At 40.7% G+C, this 27,954-nt stretch overlaps 1 protein-coding gene across 1 annotated transcript in view; it reads right to left on the minus strand.

Moving 5' to 3' along the window:
• Window positions 1-27,460, minus strand: part of zcchc7 (zinc finger, CCHC domain containing 7) — a 52,107-nt gene extending 24,647 nt beyond the window's left edge. Inside the window, exons 1-3 of the mRNA XM_063475311.1 lie at window positions 27,370-27,460; window positions 22,056-22,611; window positions 20,540-20,750 (exon numbers count right to left, since the gene is read on the minus strand). Coding sequence (XP_063331381.1) covers window positions 20,540-20,750; window positions 22,056-22,565 — 721 coding nt within the window. The 5' untranslated portion in view covers window positions 22,566-22,611; window positions 27,370-27,460. The remainder of the gene's footprint in view (window positions 1-20,539; window positions 20,751-22,055; window positions 22,612-27,369) is intronic.
• Window positions 27,461-27,954: the final 494 nt, after the last annotated feature.

Consider the following 27,954-nt stretch of genomic DNA (forward strand, 5'->3'; position numbering starts at 1 on the left):
AACTGATGTCCGGACATTCTCCTTCAGGAGTTTTCTGATAGAGAGCAGAATTCATGAGTTCATACTTTATGGCAAGTCATCCAGATCCTGAATCAAGAAAGCAGCCCGAGCCCATCACACTACCACCACCATGGCTGCTGGTATGATGTTCTTTTTATGAATTGCTGTTAGTTTTGTGCCATAATGGGACTCAGACCTTCCGAAAAGCTCTACTTTTGTCTTGTCAGTCCACAGAATATTTTCCCAAAAGTCTTCAAAATGTTGGGGTCATCAAAATGTTGATGACCCCCAAGACTGTAAGACAAATGTGAGACAAGTCTTTGTGTTCTTTTTGGTTAGCATTGGTTTTGTCCTCAGAAATCACCAGTGTATGCCATCTTTTCTTAGTCTCTTTGTGATTATTGAATTATGAACTTTGACTTTAACTGAGGTAACTGAGACGTGTAGTTCTTTAAATATTGTTCTGGGTTCTTTTGTGACCTTTTTGATGAGTCGCTGATGGGTTATTGGAGTAATTTTGGAACACTGGACACCCCTGGGAAAGTTCACCGCTGTTCCATGTTCTCCCCATTTGTGGATAATGGCTCTGTGGTTCTCCCAAAACCTCAGAAATGGCTCTGTAACCCTTTCCAGAATGATAGATGCCAATGACTTTGTTTTTCAGATGTTTTTAAGTTTAGATCATGCCATAATGCGTTGCTTTTTAACATCTTTTAGCCTATTTCACTTTGTCAGACAGATTCTATTTAAATGACTTTTTGATTCAACAGATCTAGCAGTGATCAGGCCTGAGTGTGGCTAGTTTTCCAAAAAGCGTGGTTAATCACAGTTAATTTGTGATTTGGCAAGTGGGCAATTACTTTTTATGATAAGGCCAGGTAGGTTTAGATAGCTCCTTTCCCATAATAAATAAAATAATCATTCAAAAACTGCATTTTATTTTACTCAGGTTATCTTTGTCCAATAATAAAATTTGTTTAATGGTCTGAAACATTTAAATCAAGAAGGGGACAAAACGTTTTCCCCATATAGTAACTTTATTCATTGGTTAGTTGTTTTAACTATAAATACAATGACAAAGCCCAAAGTAATGCCTAATATTAAATTGTCTGAAGAAAACAGTTTTTAAGACATCAAGTAAAAAACTAAATAAAGGCTCATCCTGAAAAAGCTAGAAGATACCATTTTTATTCTAATTTATCCATTTCACAGAATAGCGTTTCTATCAGTTAATCAATGAATCCACAAAACTATTTCAGCTCTGCTGGGGTGGGGAAAGTACAGCGACAGATGACTGTTTAATCTTCTGGTTTGCTTTTGTATGTTCACTTCAGGTTTTGAGTATTTACATTTATTATGTCGTGTCAGCTGTATCACATTGTCTCTGTCTATGCACATCACTTTGAAGTAACTTATATTAAACTGTAGTACTTTAGGGTGGGTGTGATGGTGGTGGTGGTGGTGGGGTGTACTGATCTAAGTGTGAGCATACTGGGGGGCCTCTGTACGAAGAGCGCATGTGTGTCACCCGTATCTAGCAGTCAATGGGGGAGAAAAAAGGCAGGGGTGAAAGGTGTGTGCATGTATGTGGTGTGTGTGTGTGTGTGTGTGTGAGCAGGCGTTAGTGACTCAACGAAAGTCATTCCCAAAGCGTCTCCCGGGGGGACTCCCCAAATAAAGAGCAGGAAGCTTTCCCTTAATCTAACCCCCCCATCCACACACCCCAGCCTGACGCCCCCAACTCGATGCCCCCACCTCACCAACACAACACACCAAATAAAGGGTGAAGCTCTTTGTCACGGCCGAGGAATCAAACACATGGGTGGAGGGGTGCTGGAGAGGAGAGGAAAGAAGAAGGAGGAGGGTGGGTGGGTGGGGGGCTGTACACAGGGTGAAAATATGCTAATCAACCTTGAGGCCCTGTTCAATACCAAACCCTCGTTCCATCGTGGCCCAGCAGATCTGAAGGAGTCTGGAGCTCAAAAAGCAGATGGCAGCGACATCACCGAGCAGCTGAACGCACTCAAGAGAGGCCTCCGCCATGTTAACTGCAACTGTTCAATTTGAGCAGATCTAATGGCAAAGCATTCCTTACAGCCATCTTAGTGGTCTAAACCCAAATATCCTGAAGAGAGAAATGGTTGTTTAATGTTAAGAGTGCCAAGTGGTGCTCAAGTCATCTGCTATAACTCTCTGAAGCAGCTCACTGACAGCGTTTACTGAGGGTTCCAAAGACTTAGATTCTGCAGGACATCTCGTACATTATCTCATCACTCCATCGTCACGGGAAATGCAACACAATGACATGGAAGAGGGGGAGAAACAGAGGGAGAGATTGATCAGGGGAGAGAAGGCAACAGATGCTATCTGTCTGTCTCATAGGTACCCTGATTACTAGAAGATGAGGAGGAGAGGGGAGGAGGCTGCGTGCCTGTTCATCAGAGTCGGCAGAACAAAACAAAAGGGGTGGGGGGGATGTATGTGTGTGAATGCTTTAAATCTGTCTCTTCTACCAGTGAGAACAGAACGGAAGTGTACATGTGGCTAATGAACCATGAACACCCAGCTCTCCTGGGGTGACGCGCACACACACACACGGGATGAGGCCCAGACAGGATGGTTTAAGTCTGATAAACCAAGGACAGCACTGAGAACATCAACGACACACACACCCTTTAATGTGGCGGTCGCCCTCACAATCAACTGCAATTCTAACCAGTTACCAGTTTCCTAAAATGTGTGTGTGTGCGTGTGTGTGCGCATTCATGAATGTGTGTCATATACAAGCTGTTCTCCCCTCTGTCCCAGCAACATCAAAGGCTTCAATGGATCTGCCTTACCCCAGTCTTTTTCCCTGTCCCGACACTTAAACAGGCATCCCAAGCCAGCCCGCCCATTATACAAGCTGCTGACCAGACCCATTAATACACACGCACACACACACACACACACACACACAGGCACTCTCTCACACACAGACACACACTCACACGCACGCACACACACACATACCCACAAAGGGAATGTGTAAGAGGTCTTGCCCCCCCCCCCCCAAAATGGAGGTTATGTTTGATACCAAAGCGACAGGGCTGGATTAGCAACACTATACATGACAATGGTGAGGGTGGGTGGGAGTGTGCATGCTCTAAGTGTGTGTGTGAGTGTGTACAAGAAAGTGTTTCCTTTGTGACATCACCCTTGCCCTACAGCCTTCCCTTCTGTCCAACAGACATGTACAAAGCGCCACATTTTTAACTCTTTTCTTTAATTTGAGAGAAAAGTCTGACCTAGCCCGTTAAACACAACAGAAGATTGGCAGAGATTTTTATTACTATGACTAGCGGATACAGTGCTGTGGAAACCCAGCATCGCAGAAAGAAAAGTATCAGTCGATGTCTTCACTCCATACTGTGACATATTTTTGAACCAACATGCTGTCCTGAAACCCATGCTAGCTGCATGTTGCTAGCAAAGCTAGCGACTGTATGTATTCAAACCTCTCCATGAATAAATACACAATTCACAGTTGTTGGACTGACAGTAGCCTTTTGGAAAATTTTAATCATATTGTCATAAACCCTAGTGTGCAGATGTTTGGCACGTAGGGAGTAGATAAACAGCTGTACAACCACACTACTTACTTCAAATTCCTTTTTTCCAATCTCTACTTATCTCTCTGTTAGAGAGAGGTGGTTTCCATCCAAATGTAGCGCAAATGTTTCCACCCACTAACATTTTTAGATAAACAGCTGGTGGCACCAATTCTCCAGTCTCGCAGCGCAGAAGAAGAGGGCACGTCACATGAGACGTTTTGGCTCAAAAGCACAAGTGTAATAATTATGTGAATGGTGACTGGATTCAGTTCAGGTATTTTCAGGTTCCTGGAGGTGTACATGTTGGCCTAGCAAGAGTAGGAAATTAATTTACACATAGGACCACACAAGAATCTGGGACTGATTGGTGCGGCGCTCCATACGAGTCCCAGTTTGGGTACTGCCTACTCCTGACGAGGTCATTTCGTTAAACTGAAGTTTGATGAAGTTGTGCTTTTCTTGCCATTACCAGTCAAAACCAGCTGTGACATCATGATGTAAAAATTATATTATTTGTGCCGTGTGTTATTTTTTACAGTACTGTTCACAATCACACTATCCTCAATGATTTGAATCACCTCAGCCAATATGTAAAATACTTTTTTGTAAATTAAAAACAAAACAATGTATATATGTGGATATAAACATACCTAGAGCCTGAAAAAACGTGAATGCTCATGCTCTATCTGTGGCAAATATTTGCATCATTTACAAAAGGGATTTACTGCAATCTGTCTGGAATGAAAGAAAAACATTCTTGAGGGTTATGAAAACCTTTTTTCCATGATTAGATTCTTAAGGCAAGAAAGCAAATCTCAGGCGAACAAAGTTTTATTTCAGGCTTATAATAGTTTACAAGATAAGAGATATTTGGGGATATTTCAGTTTGTGTTCTTTTCACTGGTATTAACTGGGCAATATAAAGCAACTTATGAATCTCAATTTTATGAGAGCAATAAGATTGTATATGCAAATTTAAATCTCTCCTTTTGTAGAAAACGATTCAAGCTTTGAGTACTGCCATCTTTATGAGCAACATATGAGGATGTTTAATTTCTGACTTTATTTACATTATTTAACAACTAGGGTGTCTTTGTTTTTACCTCAAGAGAATCAAGTCTGTCTGTCTGCCACTGTAAAAAAAATCACATAGGAGGCTTTGCTTTATATGTCTGTGGGTGAATTTCATCTATGCTGTGGTGCCAAACCAGCGAGTCAAAAAGGTTTAGAAGTTTGTAGCTGAAATTGAATCCAAGGTTAAAGATGGGTGTCATCAACTGAGAGCCGCACCTGGTCCATATATGGATCTTTAAAATTGACCCACACTTGTGCCTGTAATTTTACACATATTCCTTCTGTCAGTTCAACAGGGAAAGGCAAACTGCGCTACTGTGTCACTTTACCACCGCCCAGGAGACATACTGATATACTTGCAAGATAAAGCACAGAAGTGCATAGATACCTCTTATTTTGAGTGTAATTATTAAGAAAAACAATGGAATACAAAAATATCTTTTAAAAAATAAAATATTTCTTTCATGCTCGTGATGTAAAGACATGTCATACTGCCAAAAACGTCATGAACTCAATGCGTAACTCAAGAGAGCATTATATCAAATACTATAAGATAAATTAAGCTTTATTTCAAAAATTGTGGTCATTACCACAGAACCTAAAGAAACCAGCAACTGTAATGGTTTTGACCCTCGGCCAGATAATCAAAGGCAGTAGATTTAAAAAAAAAAAAAAAAAAAAAAAAGCCAAAGAGACAGATTTTTTACACATCTGCTTGGGTGGTCAAACTATTTCTTTCCGCTGCAAGATTCTGGAAAACAGCCCAGAATGCGTTCATTAGCCTCACTTTGATAAAACAGGATGAAATTACTATCAAAGACAATGTTTAAAACTAGAACCAAAATGATTTTCCACTAATTTTTTGCCAGTTCGGTGAAAAACCTAAGACGGATGCCATCACCGTGGTCCCTGTTGAATCTGCCTTGTGTTCAGCAAACACATATTTCAACACAGCCCGTCTGATTATCTGATATATCCACCACCCGCGCCCCCTCCTCCGTGACACATCGAGCGCTCACCCCCTGCCAGCCTGTGCCACCTCCTCCCCTCCTCTTCACCCTCTTCCACGCCATGTTGGCAGGCAGGGCAGGGCAGGTGGCCAAACCTGTCAGTCAAAGTACCATCGCCACGCAGCAGCACCACAGACACCAATTACCACACAGCAGGGGCGCGGCCTGGCAACCGCATGGCAACCACATGGTCCAATCAGGGTACACAACAACAGGGACCAGAGAAGGCCAAGAAAAGTGAACGAGGCTGTGTGCCCCCGGTGTGCCCGTGTACGTGTTTTCGAGTTATCCAAAACTGAGCCAGAACGTGTCCGGGACTGACAGGAGACACGTAGTCACTGTGTCTTTTTAATATCCGTTAGCTGCCTCTTTAGCGCAGATTTTCAATTCAAACTAGAACTTATCTCCATCAATCTGCTGATAACCAGAGTGGCTCTTATTAAAGACACAGTCCTGACTTGTACCATCATATCATCACCGATGATTCAAAAAAGGAGGTTGAATTGAAAATTGACTCATTTAACTGCCATAAATATGCTTGGATGGCTGGTGCTGATGACACATTACATGACAATAAAAAAAAGAAGAAGTTCCAACTCATATTTTTTACATAACACTGTTACTATCACAATGATTTGTTCATGTCTCAGTATCGGATTAGATCATTGTCTGGGACTTTAACAGCCATGAACTTGGGAGATTATAGACTGATTTAAAGCTACAGCAGCACACTTTTTTGGCTGTTATGAAAAAAAACCACATATAAATTAAGAGATGGTGCAGTCTAGAACAATTATTCTGAATAACTGTATTTTTATAGACACTATAAGTGGAACAAATGCATATGTATTCACAAAAATGTAAGCTTCATACCAAACAGATTTATTAAAAGATTGAAGTCTGACTAATCAATTAGCCAGTTTTTTGCCCATTAACTAATTGTTTGACATTTTTAATGAAGCTTTACAGTTACGCCTCTAAATGGTAAAGCCATGCAAATAAACAATGACTACACTGCAAAGTGTTGGCAGTGCCCAACCAACACTCCAAAATCCAAAAATTTCCCAACTTTAAAGTTTAATCCTTTGTGCTTATATAATTGCCTACATGAAAAAAAAAAGATTCAGCTTCATTAAAGCTACCCATATGTTAAAAAAAAAAATCAGGATGGAGTTTCCCTAAATCAGTGTTGTGGTAGAGCAGACTATAGTCAACAAGTATTTCATGGCTAAAGTCGTACTTGTGTAAGGCGACGCAAAATGTCAAAAACATTACAAAAAAAAAAATATCTGACCAAATTATTCATGGTGCCCCTTTTGTCTTCTGTGGCACAACACACCAACACGCATCGTCTGTGAGGGGCAAATATATTTTAATAAAACCAGTGAGTTGCAACCTCAATTTCATTTTGATGAATTTCCTCCTGCGGGAGTGAGCCAGGCAGTGGGCGGGAGGGTGGAAAGGCGAGAGAAGAAGCGGGGTGATGGGGGCTGGGAGGCAGATAGAATTTTCATGATTGTTATTTTTGTTATTATACAGAAAGGGGGGGAGTGGGTGGGGTGGTGGTTGATAAACGGCGTTGGTTAATCTGAGCCATTCTGCGGAGCGCTCCATTATCGGGCAGGTTGGGCACGTCGAGGGGGTTATTTTTCCGAGGGATCTTTGGCCCCGGTAATTAAGCTCCATTCACCAGGCCCTGTTCCCCAAATTAAAAATTTGTCATTAAGTGGAATTTACCATAATGCCTTTTTATCTGCCGGCGCTTCAGCATGTGTGCATGGATGGGTGTGTGTGTGTTTGTGTGCGTGTGTGTAGGAGGGGCAACAGCAGAGGGCAGCCAATAAGGGGTTACACTCTGGTCTCATGCACATACAAGCACATACATGAATACTCACACACACTTTGAGAAGAAATGGCAAATTAAAAAAAAAGAGAAAGAAATAATCCTGGACAGCAGCGTGTGTGTGTGTTCGTTTGCAAGTGGAAGCGCGCACACACACACACACACCTACCCACACCAACAAAGAAACCCTTTCAATCCTTCGAATCCACAGCCTTTAGGGTAATTAAATAATAGTGCTTTAAAGTTTTAATTTAGATTTGGCTTTTTCCTTCCTCCTCCTAGTGTATGCCGCACAACCCTCCCTCTCTTACACACACCCAAAACGGCCCGTCACTGCTGTGGTTGTAGACTTCAACCAGCAAGATAGCCCCTCGATCGGCAGGGTACATTGGAGGGAGTGAATGATTGAAGAGCAGAATCTTTGTCTCTATAGACTTTATAAAACAATACAATTATTAGTCTTTAATTAGAGCAGCCCCTCTGTGGACCAGGGGACAGACAAAGAACAATAGAGGATTAGAAAGGGAGTGCCTAATATGGCTCTTTTATCACTTCATTCAAATATAGCTGCAACCAGCTGTCCTATGCACCTGGTAGGCAGAAGTTAGAAGTTAGATTCTGGTGCAGAAGGGAGTAAAACTACATCACCTATTTCAAAATAAAAAGACCTATTATTGATCTCAATTGATCTACAAATCAGTAACTGTCAACAACATATTGCAACATACATAAATATAGGGATGGCCTGGTTGTGGCCTAAGACTTTAAGGATCCATCACATAGCATCTCCAGGCTCATACTGGACCTCTAGATGTCTGTCACTGTTCAATGGTTTAGTCTGAGAAAAAAAATGTAAAAATGACTTAACCATACAATCCTTCTTGCCATTTATTGAGTCAAACTAACAATTCTGGAATCATATCAAATAAATAGCTTGAGTTTTCTTTCTTTTATTTTGAACTACATAAAAGACAGACTGAAAGTGGGAAACGAATTATCAGAACCAAAACCGACAAAAGGAGTGCAAACTCAAACTCTGATTAACAATGATAGAACTGAGTACTTGCAATATGAAAAAACACAACACAAACAGGACCTTTGATTTCATGTGATGTGGTTGAAAATGTAAAAAGCTGGCTTTTTTTTTTCTTTTTTTTGCTTTACACGACCCAAAAAACCCCTGCCACTGTCCTTCTCCCTCCTCTTCTTATCAGAGATACATGGATACTCCCCTGACACGTGACTAATATTCCACAATCTTGTGAATGCCACCAGAGAGTATAGGTTAAGAAACAAGGCCCTAAATGAACATCTTGAGGTGGGAGGGGGCTGAAAGAAGAGGAAGAGCAGAGGAGGTGGAGGAGGCTGAAATGGAGGAGAAAAAAACGAAAAAAAAAAAACAGGAAGATAGGAAGAGGAGGGGGCGGACAGATGGCAGAGGTTATGCCTGGCTGAAAGGGGCAAGACGGGAGGAGGCTATTCAGGATCTGTGTGCGTGCAAAGAGAGGAAACACCATGCCCTCACTTCCCACATGCAGAAGTCATTCTTAAGAAATCCCCTCCACCTCAATCTCAACTCACACCCTCTTTTATTTACTTTCCCATAAATCCTCATTTGTAGACCTCCAAAAGGCATCAGATGAGTTTCAATAAATGTCTGAGCCCCTTTCCTTTACCATCAGCCCGATTGCCTGGCTAAGCTGATTCCATACTGGCTTCAGACTCGGTGATGAACAAAATAATTACATCTTCCAGCAACTGATTGACAGACTAGACTGGTTAAGGTAAACTACAGATAGAGCTGAACAACAACATGCTGTCAAAATCTCCAAGTGTGTCTGTGTGTCTCTCCAAAATACAGCAAATGGAGGAATGGCAGACTGGCAGGGGGGCGAGTGCAGAGAGATAGGGGGGTCTTATTTACTGTCGTTTAATTCGCTCCCCTCTTTTCCATCCATCCCTTGGTTTTTCTGACAGGTAATAAAAAGCAGGAGCTTCCTTGACAAGCCCATTTGAATTTGGATTGAATAATATAACTGTAGGGTTTCCCACATAACGCTCTGTCCAAGCGTGCAGACACCACAGATGCTGGCAGCCCCCGTGCCTGCCAGTCTAAGTGTGTATATGTGTCAGTGATACACACACACACACACACACAGGTGCTTACGTCATAGTAGTTAATGCAGCAATAATAATGAATTCCAGCAACTAGCTATCACACCAGTCTAATATGTTAATCTCCACATGTGCCAAACCTTTACTTCTCTTTTTTTGTCACCACGCTCCCCCTCCCGATTCCCTCTTCTTCCTTCTGCACCTCTCCAAGATCCCTTCATCCCACCTCCTCTTCTCGTCTTACCTCATCCACCAGTCGTGCTACCTCCTTCCAAGAACCCCTGCCCCTCCTCCTCTTCCTCTTGCTTTCGGAAGCAGCTGAAAATCCCATTCCCCGTGGGGCAGGCTAAATTGAATTGGCGTGTTTATATGAACAACAGGGCCGTTGCTTTAATATACCTTAGAGTTTATGCCTAATGCCTCCCTGCTAATACCGCTGGAGCTTCAACGCTCACTCAACACACACGCTTTTATGGAAGTCATAAAAGAGACAGAAGAGTGAGGGATGAGGATGGAGAGATACTCTGGAAGTGTGCTTGATTTTGTAAACCAGGGGGAGAAAGAGAGGAAGGAGTGAGACCCCCGTTAATGCATCTTAACGAGTCATCTGTGTTTTGTCACACCTCTTTAAAAGATCACCACCTCTCTAGAACACACACACACTTACATACACTCTCTACGCCTCTAGTGTGAATGAATAGAAAGACAAGGCACAGAATGGTAGGAAAGGGTTTTTCTGGATTTTTTTAAATATTAGTATGTAATACTGAACAAATTCCACAGTTTTAGTTGATGGAGTTGGTCATGCTCATCATGGACATCAAACATTGTCCATTTTCTTTCCGTCTACCCCCCACTTTTTTCTTCTCCTTTCTTTCGTTTCCCTCGCTTGCCCCCTTTCTCTTCTGGCACTGCGTCCGTCTACAAAAGGCCCACAGTACAAAGGACAGAAACAGGCCTGATACACTCAACCCAATTACTATTGATCAGTCTCCACTCCGAGGACAAAAAAAGTGCTCACCTGCACGCGCACACGCGCGCGCGCGCGCACACACACGCACGCACGCACACACAAATCTGTAAAGATCAAGTCCTGTAGGTTTAGGGTGGGTATTTGTTCATAGCTGATTTTTAACACTTGGAACAAAAGACTTGAAAAAGTAAATAAAAATAATCCAACTCTTTGAAAGGCTACATGATCCGAAAACAGTGGCTGGTAACACAGATTGTTTAATCAATTATTTGGCACAATAGCTAAAAACTGGAAAAGCAGAGAAGAGGGTGATATAAAAGTGAGCTGCCAATAAATAAAAAAACATATCTGTAAAATATAAAAACACAGTATTGTAAATGTGAATTGAAAGTGTAGTTTTTCACTGTATTTTAGATATTTCTCTTTCCTTTTTATTAGGTTTAATGTCTTGCCTCTGATTTCAAACAATAATACAAATTCTTCATGAAAGCCAAAATCTGTGAACGCTAGAGAAAGATTTCTTTTATCATCCAGCTAGACAAAAAGTAGTGGTATCAGTTATTTTAAAGTGCCTCTAAATCTGCAACATGATGGGAAAACTTCTACAATCTAGATTTAATACTATTTTTTTATTTGCTGTTCTTGACAGTTATTATCTTTTAATTGAGTAATCAGAGAAATTCAGAAGCCTGGCTTTGATTAAAGTGTAATTTTGGCAGGATTACTTGTACCAGTTGGTGAAACAACTAAAGCAGAGAGTAATGTGACTTTTGATCAGCTCCACTTAAATTTTAACTTAATTTAAGACTGTTTAAATCTTGCTCTGACAAAAACCTACATTAATGGAGACAAGAATGACTGAATGCTGTGAAATGTGAATACTCAAAGGATAAAAGTCCTTGAGCTGCTGGAAACCCCGAGGACATTCCAGCTGATCCGCAGGGAAGAATGGAAAAAAAAAAAAGAAGCTACATCAGTATGTCGGCTGCGTTAAAAATTTAAAGGCTTTTTGATCCTCAACCAAAACCTTTAAAAGTTTGTAAAGCCCAGCTCGAAGGTGCATCCACACACACTTAGACACACGAAACTAGTATCACATTAAGGGTGTGATGAACTCTGCATGTTGTCTGGAAGCCTGTGCCGAAATATCAATGACTAAACTCCCCAACGAGTCGGTAACTATCTCCTTCGCTCTTGATTTTATCCCCAATAATTAATTTTCTCTCCCAACGCCGACTTCGGCTTTATCGGTCGCTCGCCGCCAGAATCTCAGCATTCCATTTAACCATAATCCCCCGGATAAAGGGGCGGCCTAGGTGTGCAAATGCACAGGCATGCGTGTGCGCAGGAGCACACGCACAGGCGAAGGCTTAAACTTCACAGACACAAACCGGTTACACATGTGTGCAAGGAGAGTTAATCATACAATACTGAGGAAATTTGATAAATCACACATTTAGACACATTAAACCTCTTTACAGGAAGTCTGAATGTAGACTGGGGGACATAGTGTCCACTATTAGCCGTGAAACCACCAAAATACATCCTGGATAGAAACTGGATTAACTCAGGAAAAGCCTGCAAACCTGGCATAGCAACAGCCACGTAACCAGGGCTTGGTCTTGTTGTACGGAAGCATGGTTGGGAATGGGAGTGGAGGAATAAAGAGATGAGATGGATGGAGTGAAGGAGGGTGGAGCTGAAGGGTTAAGGGAAGAAAAGCAGATTGTGATATGGATGTACGCTTGTCCTTAGCATACGCTTGCTGTAGCCATCTGTAGTAGATCATGTTGATATATTATGTTGCCTTTATGAAGTCATGGAAATCTTGGTTGGTCACAACATTTGAGTTAGAGACAGCGAGCATTTTTTTTGCATTGTTTGCATAAGGAATGCAAGTCCATTTTAGTCTTTCAAAAGAGATGTGACCAAAGAAGCATGACATATCCTGCCAGTTAAATACACAATGTTTCAGTGTGTCTGAGAACATCGGCCACGAACTACTAAAAAGATAAAATAAAATTTAAAAAGGAAGAAAATGACTGGATAATTTCTTAGATTTAGAGAGCTTTTCCCCTTTACATTTATTTTATCCCACACAGAATAAACACTTTGATTTTTTTTTCTATTTTCTCATGGTATTCCCCCCCCCATGACGACTGCTTAAGCATTTAACGTGTTCCTTAACACCTATATCCTGGTATTTAAGGGCCGATTAACTAGCAGACTCTCAGATACTAATGGGACTCCTAATTAGTGCTTTATTGAAGGCAGGTGTGATGGAAAGGTCAACTAGTTAAGCTTACATATGTTATAAACATGCAGAGGGCACTTCCATCAATATGCAGCAATCCAAGAACGTATAAGTCAATCAATGAGGGAAACAAAGGCCAAAGAAATCTGCAGAAGAGAAAAGGTGAGTAGGAAAGAAAAAAAAAAGCAAAGATGATGAGGGAAGGGTTAGACTGACTGAAATTACAGTGAGTGCCAGCTAGGCCAGACCAGGCCCAGCTGGTCTCTGTCTGACGAGTGCCTTAATTAAGAGACATGGGGAGAAGCCTTGGAATGGCCACATACACACTGCCAGGAGCCTCTGGAGAGGAAACTGCTAAACAGGCACACTTGTGTGTCTGTGTGGTACACTGCCAAGAATCTCTCTCTCACACACACACACACACACTCATCCTCTGGGACCTTGTGAAAAACATTGCCTTGCTATTATTAGGCAACCCTTTGCATACCGAAGCAAGTGTACTAACCCTAAATGAGGTGTATTTGTGTGTTTGGGGTTCTCCCTCTTATCCTGTTGACTGTTAAACTGAACTTATGATTTCAAAACGGACAGCTCCCCTCTTTGCTAGCGCCGGAGCTCTGAGAAGTAGTAGAGGTGAACCAGAAAGTGAGTACCCCCCCCCCCCCCAAAAAAAAAGGGGGGCTAAAAAATGAAGCGAGAGGAGAAGGGGTGATTTTGTGGATCCATGACTGCCTTTACGCCCCCCCTCACCCTTCCATCGCCCAGTCCTCTTCCTCCTGTTCCTCAGCCCAAAAACGTATTAATATTAATACATATCCCTCAAACCCCGTTCCCTCAATTCCACCATCCAAAAAAAGAAAGAAAAAAAATCATCACCCTAGGCTACCAGTTAATAAAGCCCTCTCGACAACCCCTCCTAGCCCAAAAACCAAGGAAAGACAATAAAGAGAAAGTTCTCGGGTCAAATAAAAGAATAGAAATTAATACAGTCCCATGGGACCTCCCTCTGTCCCACTGTCACCCCCCACAATAATTTGATTTCTTATTAAGTGATTGCTTAATTATAATGATTATTATTGGTAATTGTAATTGACATTTTTTTCCTCTCTGCTAGTCTCCTCTGTGTCCCTTCCCTCCCAGTCCTTCATTTAAAGGATGAGACAGTTTGTGAAAACGGACACATTCTGTGTAACTACTTGACCAAAAGCTACAGTTACGGTACCAAGCAGACTGCAAGGACAAACAATGCAGGATTAAGGTGTTGAGGCCTAGAAGTTTTATTTAATCAGACTTGAGTGGGTGTCTGTGTGCGTGTGTGTTTCTGTTGTGTATTTGTCAAGATGTCTTACACTGTAGCTTCAGGGCACTGTGTCTGCTGCAGGTCTCCGTAGGAAGAAAAAAAAGAAAAAAGATCCTTGCTCTCAGTGGGATATCCTGGTTAAATAAAGGTTCAAGTAGAAGACAGGGATTCCCTATTCAATCCACCCACCACCCCACCCACACAGACACACACACATACATACGCATTAAACTACAGTAGGGACCCCTTTGGTCTCCAGTTTATTACCCCTTCCTCCAGGCCACAGTTACCGCAAACAGCCGGTTGTGTGCTATTGCTAAAAGAAGCCCCTCTCGTGCAATGTTACATCTCACGCTCAAAAAGACAAAAATCCCAAACCACGGTTCATCAGCGGCAGCTAAAAAAAAAAAAAAAAAAAAAAAGCAAAGCGTTGAAAACCATTTCATTTAATGTCACATTCTCTCTCTATTCGGAACTAAAGATGGTGAAACTTCGTTCCAGTGGGCCATGGCACGGTTATTGGGCTCACCTCAGGCGTGGTGAGGCTGACACACACTTTTCTCTTTAGATGCGCACACCTTCACACTCCAACACACACACACACACACAACACATGCAACCTGGCATCGCACCTTCACTTTCGCTCTAAAACGTCCTCTCATTTCTACAATACGACATATTAAAAACAAAACAGCCACATTTCATAAAAAATATCTCAAATCAAACTAAAATGGGTGAAAAAATAAAACAAATTTAAACCATCTTAAGTTCCTGAATCAAAATGCCACTCCCTGACCGACAGATGGTGGCTGCGCAAAGGTTTCTGTAAATGTAGCCGAAATGTTTTCTCCTAGATTATATTCAAATGCTGCCCCTCACTCACGCTGAAGAACAAACAGCCACATTAATACAAATGAGCACCTGGACCCGCAACCGCAGATGTCTGTGGGTGTTTTTGAGTCAAAGTTTCCAGGAAAAAAAATAGCAAAATTTTCATAGATTATTTTGACAAAGATTACTTTCAGACAGGATGGCTTGTTCTGTCCAGATGCAGATAAAAGCGGTATAAATAAACTCCAGATATCTGCACACAAAAAAAGACACTCTGCAGTAGAAGCAGCACAGCTGAAATTAAAACGTGTCCGTTTTAACTAAAAGCAGGGGCAGTATTTTGACCGTAATTCTGCAATTTGAATAACAGGAGATGCAGAAAATGTTGCAAAATATAAAACTTAAAAAAAACCTATTATCACAATAATTTCAAAACACATTTTAATAAGAAAAAAAATGCGATTATGTCACATACTTAAACTATAAATCTAATATTTAAATGAATTTCAAAATCAATCCATCATGACATTGCGACAACTCATATTTGGCTCAGACTTAAAGCTTCATATGAACCGTTTCAAGTGCAGCTGACGTGCTAGAAATCTGAAACGGCTCGTGAGACAAAAATTTGCTTTCGTTTTTCCTAAAAATAATGGCGTTTGAACCAGATTCGCAGCTTTGTACAGAGCCACATCAGGTCACGACTTATGTGGGAAGGTTCAACAGCAGAACCATCAGCTACACACAGACGGGGCTGACAGACAGCGCTGGATATCAGTTTGTGCAGACAGAAATCCGGCCGTGTTCGAGCCACTCTGAGATCTTAGCCTGGAGACAAACCGTTCCTGACAGACCGACACCGTGGCCGATGCTTTTCAAGGCCTGTCTCATCCACTTTGGCTTCTACCGCTCTCATCTCTCTCTACCTCTGTCTGATGCTGAGCTCTACTACCTGTCCGTCCACCACGATTTTTTAGATATAGACTCGAGTGGTGCTTCACAATTTCTACTGCCTCTATCCTGTTCTTTGTCACATATGTAAGCAATTATTTTCCTCAATTTTCTTTATGAAACCTTTTGGCAAAAGACGTCCTGAAGCTAAGTTAGAAGCTAAGGAAGAATTCAGCTGTGCTGATTTGCTAATATTTAAAGTACAATTGAACAGAAGAACACAAACACGTCCAACGATGATACGTTTCTATCTCTGAGTCTGCAGGAACAGCATGAGGATTATCCTGCACTATATTTCACAATAATAAATAACATAAGCTAACAAGTTGCACTGTGTACAGTGAAAAGAATATCCAAAAATGCTGCAAGGGGCTAAATAATAAAATCTTTAATGAGTCTACACAACATAAATACATCTTAGTAATCCAAAGATGAGTAGTAAATGCTCAATTAATTTTAACAAAATATGGAATACTCAATAAGGAGATTTTTTTTTTTTTGCATTACAAAAACCTTCGTTTCATTTACTCGATTCCAAATGTCATTACATTTCAAAGGCCGCTGGCATCAAAATGATTGTTCAATCAAAAGCTCTTTTTTTTTTTTTTTAAATATGAAGGCACTGGCCATTCAACTGAATTTCCACCATTTATTTTGCATGCGCTAATATTAGGCCTACACTGTAGTCTCATCTAATTTGCATATCCTCTGAAAAAAAGAAAAAAAAAAAAGGATAATACAAGTCAAACTATGGCACAGTGATTTCATGGTGTATGTGTGTGTGTGTGTATGTGTGTGCCTGTTCAAACACACTGTGTGGTAGCGTGGGTGTGGCGTTACACCTCGTGTGGCACTGGGCAGCCAAGATAAGAGCTGATCCTATCCATGTCTCCCTTCTGCAGCGCCTGCCCGCCCACCCACACACCCACACGCGCGCACACACACGCACACCTACTGCACTACCCAACGTGCCATTGTAATCTCATTTTACAATCCCGATGCCCTGTACATAAACGTGCACTCTCACACATAATCAGAGCAAAAATAAAATACACACACAGCTAAATCCATATTTCACTTTGTGCATACACTGGCATGCAACTTTAGAGTACACAGACGCTGCAAGAAGCTGCAGAAGAAAGCTTTAGGCCTAAAGTAGTGTGGCTCATTCACACATATCTAAAGCTGAAAACATTTGTGCAACTACTTTCCACAAACAAATCTGAGTATGGAACAGCCTCTCAGGACTATAAAAGATGGCACACAAAAAATGATGAGGAAAGATGAGGAGAGAAGTGAACAGACTTACCTCGCTTTTCTCTGAGTCAGAGTTAACCATTACGTACAAACACACTCACTTCTCTCTAATTCACCAAGACTTTCAGTGAAGCACACACATTGACACACACACACACTCAGGCTCACTCTGATGTGATCGGCCACCCTGATAGCAAGCCAGAGCTGACTCTAAGCCTCAAACAAAGTTTGGTGTGCACTGACCAAGATCGAGGGGACAAAAAAAGAAAAGAAAAAGGGAAGAGGAGAGAACTGGGGGGGGGGGGGGGGGGGGGGGGCAACAGAGAGAGGGGGGGAAAAAGTGTGACCATAGAGTGAAGTTTAACCACTTACAATTCAAGTTTAGCTTCAGCACACCCCGCCTACACCACAGATTCATTCACGGGGAAGTAGACGCACACCTCTTCGGGTGGGAAAGGCACTGAGCTGGATTTTGGGAAGACCTGTTTTCGCTCTCTTGTTCCGTCTGGTTGCTGCTGCATAGCTGCCGGACAGGCGGACGGCCCTTGCTCACCCTCCTTCAACTATCTTTTCTCTCTCTCTCTCTTTTTGTTTTACCTATTCATTGTCCTTACAGATCCACCCAGCAGGACCCGCTACTAACAGCTAGGTGACAGATAGCCACTCAGACTGTGTGTCCATGTGTGTTCACATTCTTGATTAAAAAAATTATTTAAAAAAAACTTATCTAAAGGGGTGAGAAAAGATTAGATTGTGAAAGTATGTGAACAACTGACAACATGTAGGAGGAAGAGGGAGAGAAAGACGATGAACAGATTAAATTTCTGCAGGCGAGAGGGAGAGACTAAGTGTAGTGAATGTGATTTGATGGTGATGCTGAGATGGGGTCTAGGCGTACAAATACTATTAGTCGCTGCTGTGCAAAATGGTTACACACACACACACACACACACATGCACGCACGCACGCACACACAAACAAATGTAGAAACCAAAGCTACAGAACTCACAACATGGCATATAAAAAACAGAAATCAATCTTTATATTTGAAGCCCCGGTTTATGGATGTAACGATTATGGTTGCCATAAAAATTCAAACAACCATATCTCAGCGACCTAAAATTGGCCTTTTTCTCTGAATTTCTTTTCCAAGTAAAAAAGCTTGTGAAATGAATTGTAAAAGAAGAAAATGATTCAGCATATGATTGTGTTTTTAAACCTACACCATCAGAGAGGTGGAGGCAAGAGGGAATCAAAACTGTGTCCCAAACATACATTCACGTCAGCTGCAGCGTGTACTTCACGCAAAGATGTATCAGCAAGCAACATTATCAGTCCAATATTGGCTCGTCACACATATAAATATGTGCCGTCCCATTTAAACCCATCTGAAAACGTGCAGCACATGTAGCAGAGTATGCAACACTTTAGAGATGTGTGTATAAATCTATGCAGATATATTGATTATCAGGACTTCTTGCATTCCTTAAAAACCCACTACTAGTCAGGCTACATTTAGTACATACTAAATCATTTGACTTTTTGTTTGTTTTTTCTCAAAGATTTAATAACACTAAAGATTTTTTTCATAATTCTTCAAAGAGCTATAAAACCAAATTTTCAGTTGAGATCAAAAGACATCTTATTTGATTATTAATTTAATTTAACAGGTGACAACCTTTAAAACACAGTACAAGACCCTAGTTCGTGAATTTTGCTTAATCATCAAACAAACTGCATAAAGCAAACTTCTGTCTTTTAGCTCTAATGGTTACCATCTTTTGTTTATTTTTTTAAAACACCATTTATTTCTAAAAGAAGCTTTTTTTTTTGTTTCAAAGAATTACACAAAGTGAACGATGTATTTCTTAGGGAATGCATCTGCAGAATGGCACATTTGGTGCACTTGGAAATGTTTTACAGTGACAGGAGTGTGGCTCACTAATGTGTTTTAATAGTTTTCATACAGCATCCCACAGCACCACGAGATAAGCCCTATCGGTTTTGGGATGAATAGAAAACGGTAATCTGGGATCAGTTCAATTTTAGTTTTTGTGCTTTTCAGGATTTTTCTTAAGATTTAAGAAAAAAAAATCTATATTTTGGCCCGTTTTTGGTGTAAACGCCCAACATACTCAGGACCAAGTTTGAATTAGTGAGTTGTATAAAATTCAGGTACAGTTCAAGACTACTCAGGCTCATCCCTTAATTTCCTTGCCTTTATTTCCCCTTTTTTGACAAAGTCCCCCCCTCCCCGATTCCTCTCACTTTAAGACCCCATCCACACCACACCCATGACCCCCCATGTGCAGACATGAGGTCAAGCTCCAAAGATCACAGAGAGAAACCAGACGAGAGAGACAGAGAGGGAGAGAAAGACAGAGACCTAAAATCCTCCTTTCCTCCCAAAACCAGGCCAAACCTCAAGCCTTCCCACCAGCTACAGACCCCCTCCTTTAGCTCAGTTGTGTGTAGAGGAGGCAGTGAGCACTCTTGCAGAAACATCAGCCCAGGGAAATTCAAATGAGGAAGAAACGGTGAGAGGGAGAGTGGGAGAGAGAGAGCACAATAGTGAGAAAATAGGATAAAAGAATGAGATGGGAGAGCGTTAGGTAGGAGGGAGGAGGAGGAGGAGGGAGCCGGAGAGGTTGCTGAGGCTGCAGGTTAAGATAATGTGTAGATCTGAAGAGATTTGCAGGGAACATTTTTATTCATTTTTTGATTACTCCCATCTCTCCCAAACCTCCCCTCCCTCTCCTCCTGCTTTGCTGTTTCTCCGTTTGTTTGTTTTTGGCATTAGCGTTATGACTGCTGGTATCCACGTGTACGTACGCATGCATGCTGATTAGAGCCAGAATATGTTATAAACACAAATATTCACACTTTCGCAGACTCACACACATATATCAATACATAATGCACACAAACATATTTAAAGATGCATCAGAGAAGCGAGCAGCTGGGCAGACGGTGCCAGGAATGCTAAGAGCTTACAAGTTCGTAAACATGCAGACATAGATGCTGCTTATGTACGTACAAACGCATTCACACAGATTGTTCTCAGTGCAGCTTCAGTGTGCCTGCTTCTTGTCAATGGGCTGTGCAGGTAGACTAAGTGTTCTGAATGAAGTGGGCCACACAAGAGGTGCAGCCCAAATACAATGCCGTGAAAAGTATTTATTTGATGATCTGAAACATGTAAGCGTGACAAATATGCTAATAAATAAGAAATCCAGAAAGGGCAAATACTTTTTCACAGCACTGTAGGTCTAAGTATTTCTCAGTACAAACACGAGTCACAATTAAATGAGGTCACAAAAGACAGACACACAACACACCCGATTCGCTGTGAGACCCTCCTTCCAGGTTGAGCGAGATGGAGTGGTCGCCAACCTGATTCCCTTGACCCAGGATCATCCAGCTTTCCAGGCCATCCGAATCAGATGAATCGGACTCAGATTCGGATTCTGACTCTTCTGAATCCGATTCTGAACTGCTGGACTCCACAGTCACAGGCACACCTGGAGTCCTTTTCCTTTTCTGAGCATCCTACATGGATGAATTATACACGCAATTAGTGTGCATCAGATGTCAAATCCTTTATTTATTTATTTTTACCTTGCCGCTTTACTGAACTGATCAAATGACAAAGCAGCGATAAATAAAGGTGATGGTTTGTGAAACTGCTTTGTCCTCTGTTAAACATCATTACTTCACTGCCAGCATTACACCTGCAGCACCTAGTCATTCACAAGCAATGCTACAGCTCAAAATGGAAAACAGCAGTAATTAAGCCTGGTGGCAGTGACCACTGAGAAGTAGCTTGCAAAGGACAGAAAAAAATCAAAAATGAAGATGGAAGCCAGATTTCTGATAATGTCTGACAAATTACAAAAAAATTGGGCTTTAACTTTATGGTGACTTTTGCTATGTCTAAAAAGAGGTTCATAAAAGTCTTCAAAGTTAGATGTAATAATCTATTTTTACAGCTCATTTGAGCCATTGGACATCCTTTTGTAATAAGCTTCATATTTAAGTGACTGGGAACTGTGGATTTAATCCCCTGACCCCATTCTGTGCAAGACCATATGCAAACATTTATCTGCTGCTAGTATGAGGCTCCAGCTGGCCCAGTTTGTCAAAGTTACATTAGTGTCAAAACCTGAGGTAAAAAAAATTGGTTTTGCTCTTCACACGGACATCTGGCAGACTTACCGCTCACACATATTGTCATCAACATTCAGTCAGTTTTGATTATGACTGACAAACTCAGATTTTAAGTTAAGGTTTGACTTAATACCAAAGGCAGCAAAAGGCAGCTGATCTTGGATGGCTGGAGGAGTAACCAGATTGGATAGGCAATTAAGTCCAAGACTACAGGGTGCAGCTGCAAACTGACGTGCTGAGCTTCAGCGCTGAGCTTCAGTGCTGTTTCAGTGTCCACAGGAATTGTTTCAGAGGTAAAGCATCTGTTCCTTAGCATGTTTAATCTGCTTAGAGGTGCTTCTTAACACATTTTGTTGTTTATGCATGTCAGAGACAAGTTTGCAGATTTTTTAACTCTACCCTAAGCCAGACGGATTTTTTTTTTTTAATGAACTGGAAACACCATAAATAATATGTTTCATAAAATGTGTCTTTATTTTTGCATTTACCATTTTTTTCTATTAATTTTTTTTAAACGTATCTTAAATATAAATACTTCTGTGTCAACAACTACTCTGCAAACTTTCTAGTTACTCTGTCACTGTGACGACTGATGTTAAAATGACTTTATCTACAGTTCATCAGCATGGTAATACTGGCTAACAGAGTAAATGTGACACACGGATAGCAGTTCACTTTTTGCTCTACCTGCTGCGCTGGGGTGGAAGTCTGCATGCCTCGACCCTTTAAAGCACAGATCCCTTCATCACCTTCAGCGCTGTCATCGTCAGAGATTGAGATGACGTCAGGGCCGGAGTCGATCACGATGACCTCCTCGAAAAGTGATGATGGCAACCTCTGACCTTTAGAGTCACTTTTCTTCTTCTTCTTCAGTTTGTCCTTTTTCTCTTTCTTCTTCTTCTGCTTCAGGTGTTGCTGCAGGCTGCCATTAGTAGGTGTCAGAGCCTTGATGCCTGTTTTTTCCTCTAGTCCTCTATCACCATCTGTAACCCTATTTTGCCGGGTGTCCTCTCTTTCATGGTTCTGCTCTTCTTCACCCTCCTGCTCCTCTAGTTCCCCAAGGTTGGATGAGTAGTGGAGCTGGCTATAAAGGTGGAACTCCACCTCGCTGTTGGCCTCTGACCCATCAGAGTCCTCTTCTTCCTCTTGATAGAGATCATCCTCCAATCTCTCCCGGTCCTGGTAGACACTGTACATCCTCACAACCACATGCACACACCTGAGGAGATGGCGACTTCAGTGGCTGAAAAGCACACAAAATCAACATAATATAGCATCACATTGTCTAACTCATTATCAAGCATCAAATTATACATTATTAATACACTGCTGTGTTATAGTTGGACAAAGAAGAACAAACAGCCAGTTTACTTTAGCCTACAGTTATTGACCACTAGTTATTATCATTTGGTTTGTAAAGACGAGTCAATCAAATTCTTTTCACACTTCCCAAAGCCCAAAGAAATAAAAGGCTTAATCTACTCAACCCACAATAAAAAATAAAAAAAATCAAAGAGTTTTCTATTATGCAAGTCAAAATAAAATCAAAAGAAATTCTTACGCGTGGGAAACTTCACTTTTTTTAACAATTCATTTCTAAACTGCTAACACTGGTTACCATCACCAACATAAACCAGCTTTAAGTAGGCAATCATAACAGCTCACCAATCAACAGCTCTTTATGCGTTTCCGCAGGTCCTTCCTCCCTGCAGCTGTCAGACTGTACAATCAAAACTGCTCCCAACAAACAGAGGTTTACATCAGCGCTGTAACTTGCACTATTTTATCAACCCAGTCACACTATAACCAGGGTTTGCCTCTTAACTTCATTTAATTTTATTTAATAATAATAATACAGTACTCTGTTTTTGGTAACCATTTTCCTTGATGTAAATATGTAAAAATTGTGTATGTTTCTGTTCTGTGTCTTTTGTACTGTTTGTTTGTATATGTGTCTTTCTTGCTGCTGTTACACCCAAATTTCCCCTTGTGGGACAATTAAAGGATTATTCTATTCTATTCTATTCTATTTATGATTGGCTCTTTGCAAAGCATCACTTTGGATTCAGATTCACCTGCTGAGCGGTTTATTCGGGAAAATCACAACCAGAAGGCACAAATAGCAAAATGTGGTTTTACTAAGGTCATAATAGTGTACATTTGTTAATTTTAGAAAAAGATGTGCTCCTTTGCTGCACCCAACCTTTCCCTTAACTGAGCATGTTTTTCAAAAGATTCAAAATTGAATACAAAAATTAAACTTATTTAGTTTTCATTTTGCTTGATATCAGCTACAAAATCTTCATCAATACCAATCCAATTCTAGCAATGTTTAGAATTTCTTCTTTTTTTTTCTGTGCACATGAAATCTTTATTCCACCATTCAAATATTTAACACTGATCAACCACGTCAGGTCTAATATACAAGACTAATTAGTAGCCCTACATTATTACCAGAATTGTGCTGTCGTCATTTTCCTCTCTTAAGTTATCTGTCGTGTATCCACAGCACTGTCGAACTGAAGGAAACACAGGCCAACATCAATTACAGGAAACTTCCGTCTTACTCTGAAAACCACGAGGCCTTGTTAAGAAAGCTGAATGGACACAGCTCAAGAGCACTCAGAATTTTTTTATTTATTTATTTATTTATTTAACATGTAGACTTTTTTCCATCGGAGCTGTGTTCATTGGCTCAAGCAAACAGGATCCAAGTTTTTTACCTGCCAGGTGACGACTTTAAATAACACTTAACGTGACACCAAAAAAAATTGTTGAATTAGCTGGTTATCGCACTGTGTTGTTAATTTTTCCAGTGCTTGTCTGCCTTTTTCTAACACACACAGTCACACACACACAGAAAGTGGACAGAGAAGGGGCACCGGCCCATTGCTCTGTCCAGTCCTGCGTGTCTGTGCCATGATGGCTGGAGATGATTGGCTCCCAGGCCGCACACACACTGCATAAACGCCACGCTACACGGTCACAAGCCGGCCACAAGGGATTAAAGGGACAGAAAATCTTACCGGTTGGTGAGGGGCGACCGTTGTGTTGAAAGTTTCAGCAGCTCACAGGGACTGGGAGCCGACAAATGACTGACTGTGTTTTACAGTAGTGGAATTTAATGTACTGTACTTAAAGGCCGGGTACAGTCATGGTCTGACAACACAGGTGATTCCACCTAATCTTCTCAATTAAAATGCTACCCGAACAACACCCCTGGACTCTGTTAGCTCCATTGCATCTATTTTGGCGAAGCAACTCAGCTTCACCAAAACCAAAGAGGGGTTTTCCACAGAAAACTTTTCGACATGCCAGGAAAAAAAAGTGAAGAAAAAAACAACAGGCAAGATGCAAAGGTGTCTAAATTCTATTTAGTTACTTCAGTTTCAATCCTAATCATGATCCTGCTCACAGTCTAAATGTCTGATTTAATATAGATCAGACAGTTAGAATAAAACACAGCAAGCTGTACTCGTCTTCTTAGTGTGGACATTTAGCTAAATCGAAAAATTTAAACAAACTTTAGCATAACTGTTGCACTGATAAGACCTATGAATGCAGCTGAAATGCATCTTACAAATGCTGCATTAGGACACAATGAATTTAGTAGAGATCAACAAATATCAAGCACTGACGTTTATTAGCCAGCTGCGCATATTCACACGTGAGTCCCTATGGGTTTACACCGAAACAGGAAATACAAGGTTTAATTTATCTGTAGTTTTGGTTAAAAAAAAAAAAAGTGAACTGGGAACTCTGAAAATTTACTTCATAGCTGTGAGATTTAACTAATCATTAGAACAGAAGCTGAGAAGCTCTGAGAAGCTTTAAGTAAAATTCAGGCATGTTAGGTTAACTGGTGATTCTAAATTGTCCAGAGAGGTGAACATGGTTTCCATTACAGGGCGGAATCCGCCTCTCAGCCAAAGACAGCTGGGATCCACCTAAGCTGGATGAGCAGTTAAGAAAAGTACATTTTGTGTTTCAAGAAAAGAAAAAAACAAAAAAACATTGAATCAACTTAACTGATCTTGTCTTGTATCATTCAGAGCACAATTCTTCAAACAAAGCACATCATCATCTTAATAATTAGGAGGCCATCTTATGCTTACAATACTAAAAGAATGGACAAACTCAATTGAACCAGTAATAATCTATTAATATAATCAATTAATGTATTGGTTGGAGGATAATGGCCTATAAGATGCTTGGATTAACTTGATGTAACTAAATGGTGTCCGCATGTAGTTTGCCCAGCAAAGGACTGGTGACTACATTACATATAACACTTTTGCAGTACTACATGCTATCTAAAAACATATTGGCTGATATACTGACATTGGAATAGATCCATCCATCCTCCTATTTCTTCAGGTTTGCAAGAGGGCTGGAAACTAATTAAGCTGTCATAGGCTGTGAGGCAGGCATGCAAACTCTACACAGAAAAGCTCCAGACTTGATTCAAACCTAGGACCTTCTTGCTGTGAGGCAACAGGTAACACTGCACCACCATACCACCCACTGCAATCTTTAAAAATCAGTATCAGCCAGGCATTGAACAAGTGTTATGTCAAAAGTGATTTCTTATGTTTCTGTGTGTTTTATCTCTGATATCTTTTTCTTACATTGATACATAAGCTGTCTTCAGCATGGTTTTTGAAGGGAGTAATAGATAAAATAAAGACAAGTGTCCTTAAGATTCTGCATTTTGTACATAGTCTGTGTTCTACGTTATAACCAATACCGTCCATTTTGGCCACTTATAACTTTATATGGCACTTCTGGTGCAAAATACCTTGATATCATTCAAGCAAGATATGTCTGACATATTACAGGTCAGCAGTTTGAATACTAGACAATGTTTTGCTAGATATTCACTTTTTAACCAGTGCCATGCAAAAGAGTGATCATCTCCCAAAAAGTGATTTCTAGTGTCTACCAAAAAATGATTGCCCATATTTAACCTGTTGTAAATGACTTATTGGCCTGTAATTTGTGAAACTTATGTGAAACATATCTTTCATGAATGATAATAAGTAATTTTAAGCCAGAACTTCCCTGCTATAATGTAGAAGATGCAATGAGTTTCTGACAAAGCAACTTTTAGATATCATTTATGTATCCCAGTAAACATCACAGTTTTGTAGAACATCACAGTTCTACAAAATATATATTTAGTGACCAAAAAGGAGTGGATTGATTGTATTGGAGGTGCAATTACACAGTCATAAAAATACTTTCAAAACAGGTCATTTATTTATTTTATATATAACCCCTCCAAGAATCCTGTTGAGTAGAGTTTATTTAACAATTTAAGAAAAGAAAAAAACAAGCTTAAAACACACACACACACAAACATCAGAAGTCACCTTTTGCACAAAACTGGTGCCACTCTGTGTAATGAGGCCTTTTGATTATACATAAATTTTTCTTTAATTTTAGTGAATGTGTGATTATGCTAAGGTTGCAATGTGGAGTTTATAACATCCACGCGGTCATTTGACTTAAGTTAGGTTGCCAAAAACAGACTAGAGTGACAGGCTGACATCTCGGACATCCAGCAGCCTGGTTACATTGCAGTGACAAACAGAAACTTCAGTTTTATAACTGTGTACTCTCCAATTGTAGTTAGCCTAATGGTAACCCCGGCTAGCTCAATGCTAACGAGCTAGCTTACTGGGGAACATGCTAGCTGTTTATCAGAGTACCGAGGCTTCACTAAACAGTAACACGCCATAAAACACAGGTAGCTGGGACATTTTCGCTAAGCACGGGCTTTTAAAAGTTATTTTAGCGTATCGGCAGTCCCTGGTTGGCATGTCTCACTCCACTCCATCCACGTGTTTCTAAGCAGCAGAGCAACTGCTCGGATGTAAACAATGGAGCGTTTCAGCCTCAAACACACATGAAAGAACATAAATACAAGGAGCTGAGGCAGCCCTACTCAAGGCCACCACTGTGTGTGCTTAATATATAATGTCAGTGTGTATGAGCTCACCTTTGGAAACAAACTGGAAAGGTACTGCTACCGGAGGCTGGAGCTGCTTTTCCTGCGCCTCCAGCCAGTAGACAGACAAACAACTTCCGGGTTTGTCCGAGGAAAATAAGTTGGCCGACCGTAACATTTCACTTCGAATGCGAAGAAGACGGTTACTGTTATGAGTGTTGAAACAAAGTGCATCTCGGACACTGAAAGGTCATGATTTCCCCAACACAGGTAATTTTTACAGGATACCAAGAAGAAGAGCCTTTATTCTATAAATAGCTGTTTGAGACTGTATTTCGCTCGTTTTCTCCCCTTTGCCTAAAAGAAGTATTTTTGGCTTTTTCTTTTCATTACTAACAACTGACAAGCCTGTGTCGTGTCAGTATTGTAAGTAGAACAATTATGGGGTTTTTTTAGAGCTAAAAAGAACGACGAAAAAACGCAACTTACTAAACAAAAAAGAGACAGAGACAAAATAATAAAATACAGCATTTTACAAACACAACATTTAAAATTTAAAGCAGCAAATTTTTAAAAATTATATTTCGTAAAATGTTTTTTTTTTACTAAATTACTATAGTGAATTATAATTAATTA

Source organism: Pelmatolapia mariae, linkage group LG6 (assembly GCF_036321145.2).
Source record: "Pelmatolapia mariae isolate MD_Pm_ZW linkage group LG6, Pm_UMD_F_2, whole genome shotgun sequence".
Lineage (NCBI taxonomy): Eukaryota > Metazoa > Chordata > Actinopteri > Cichliformes > Cichlidae > Pelmatolapia > Pelmatolapia mariae.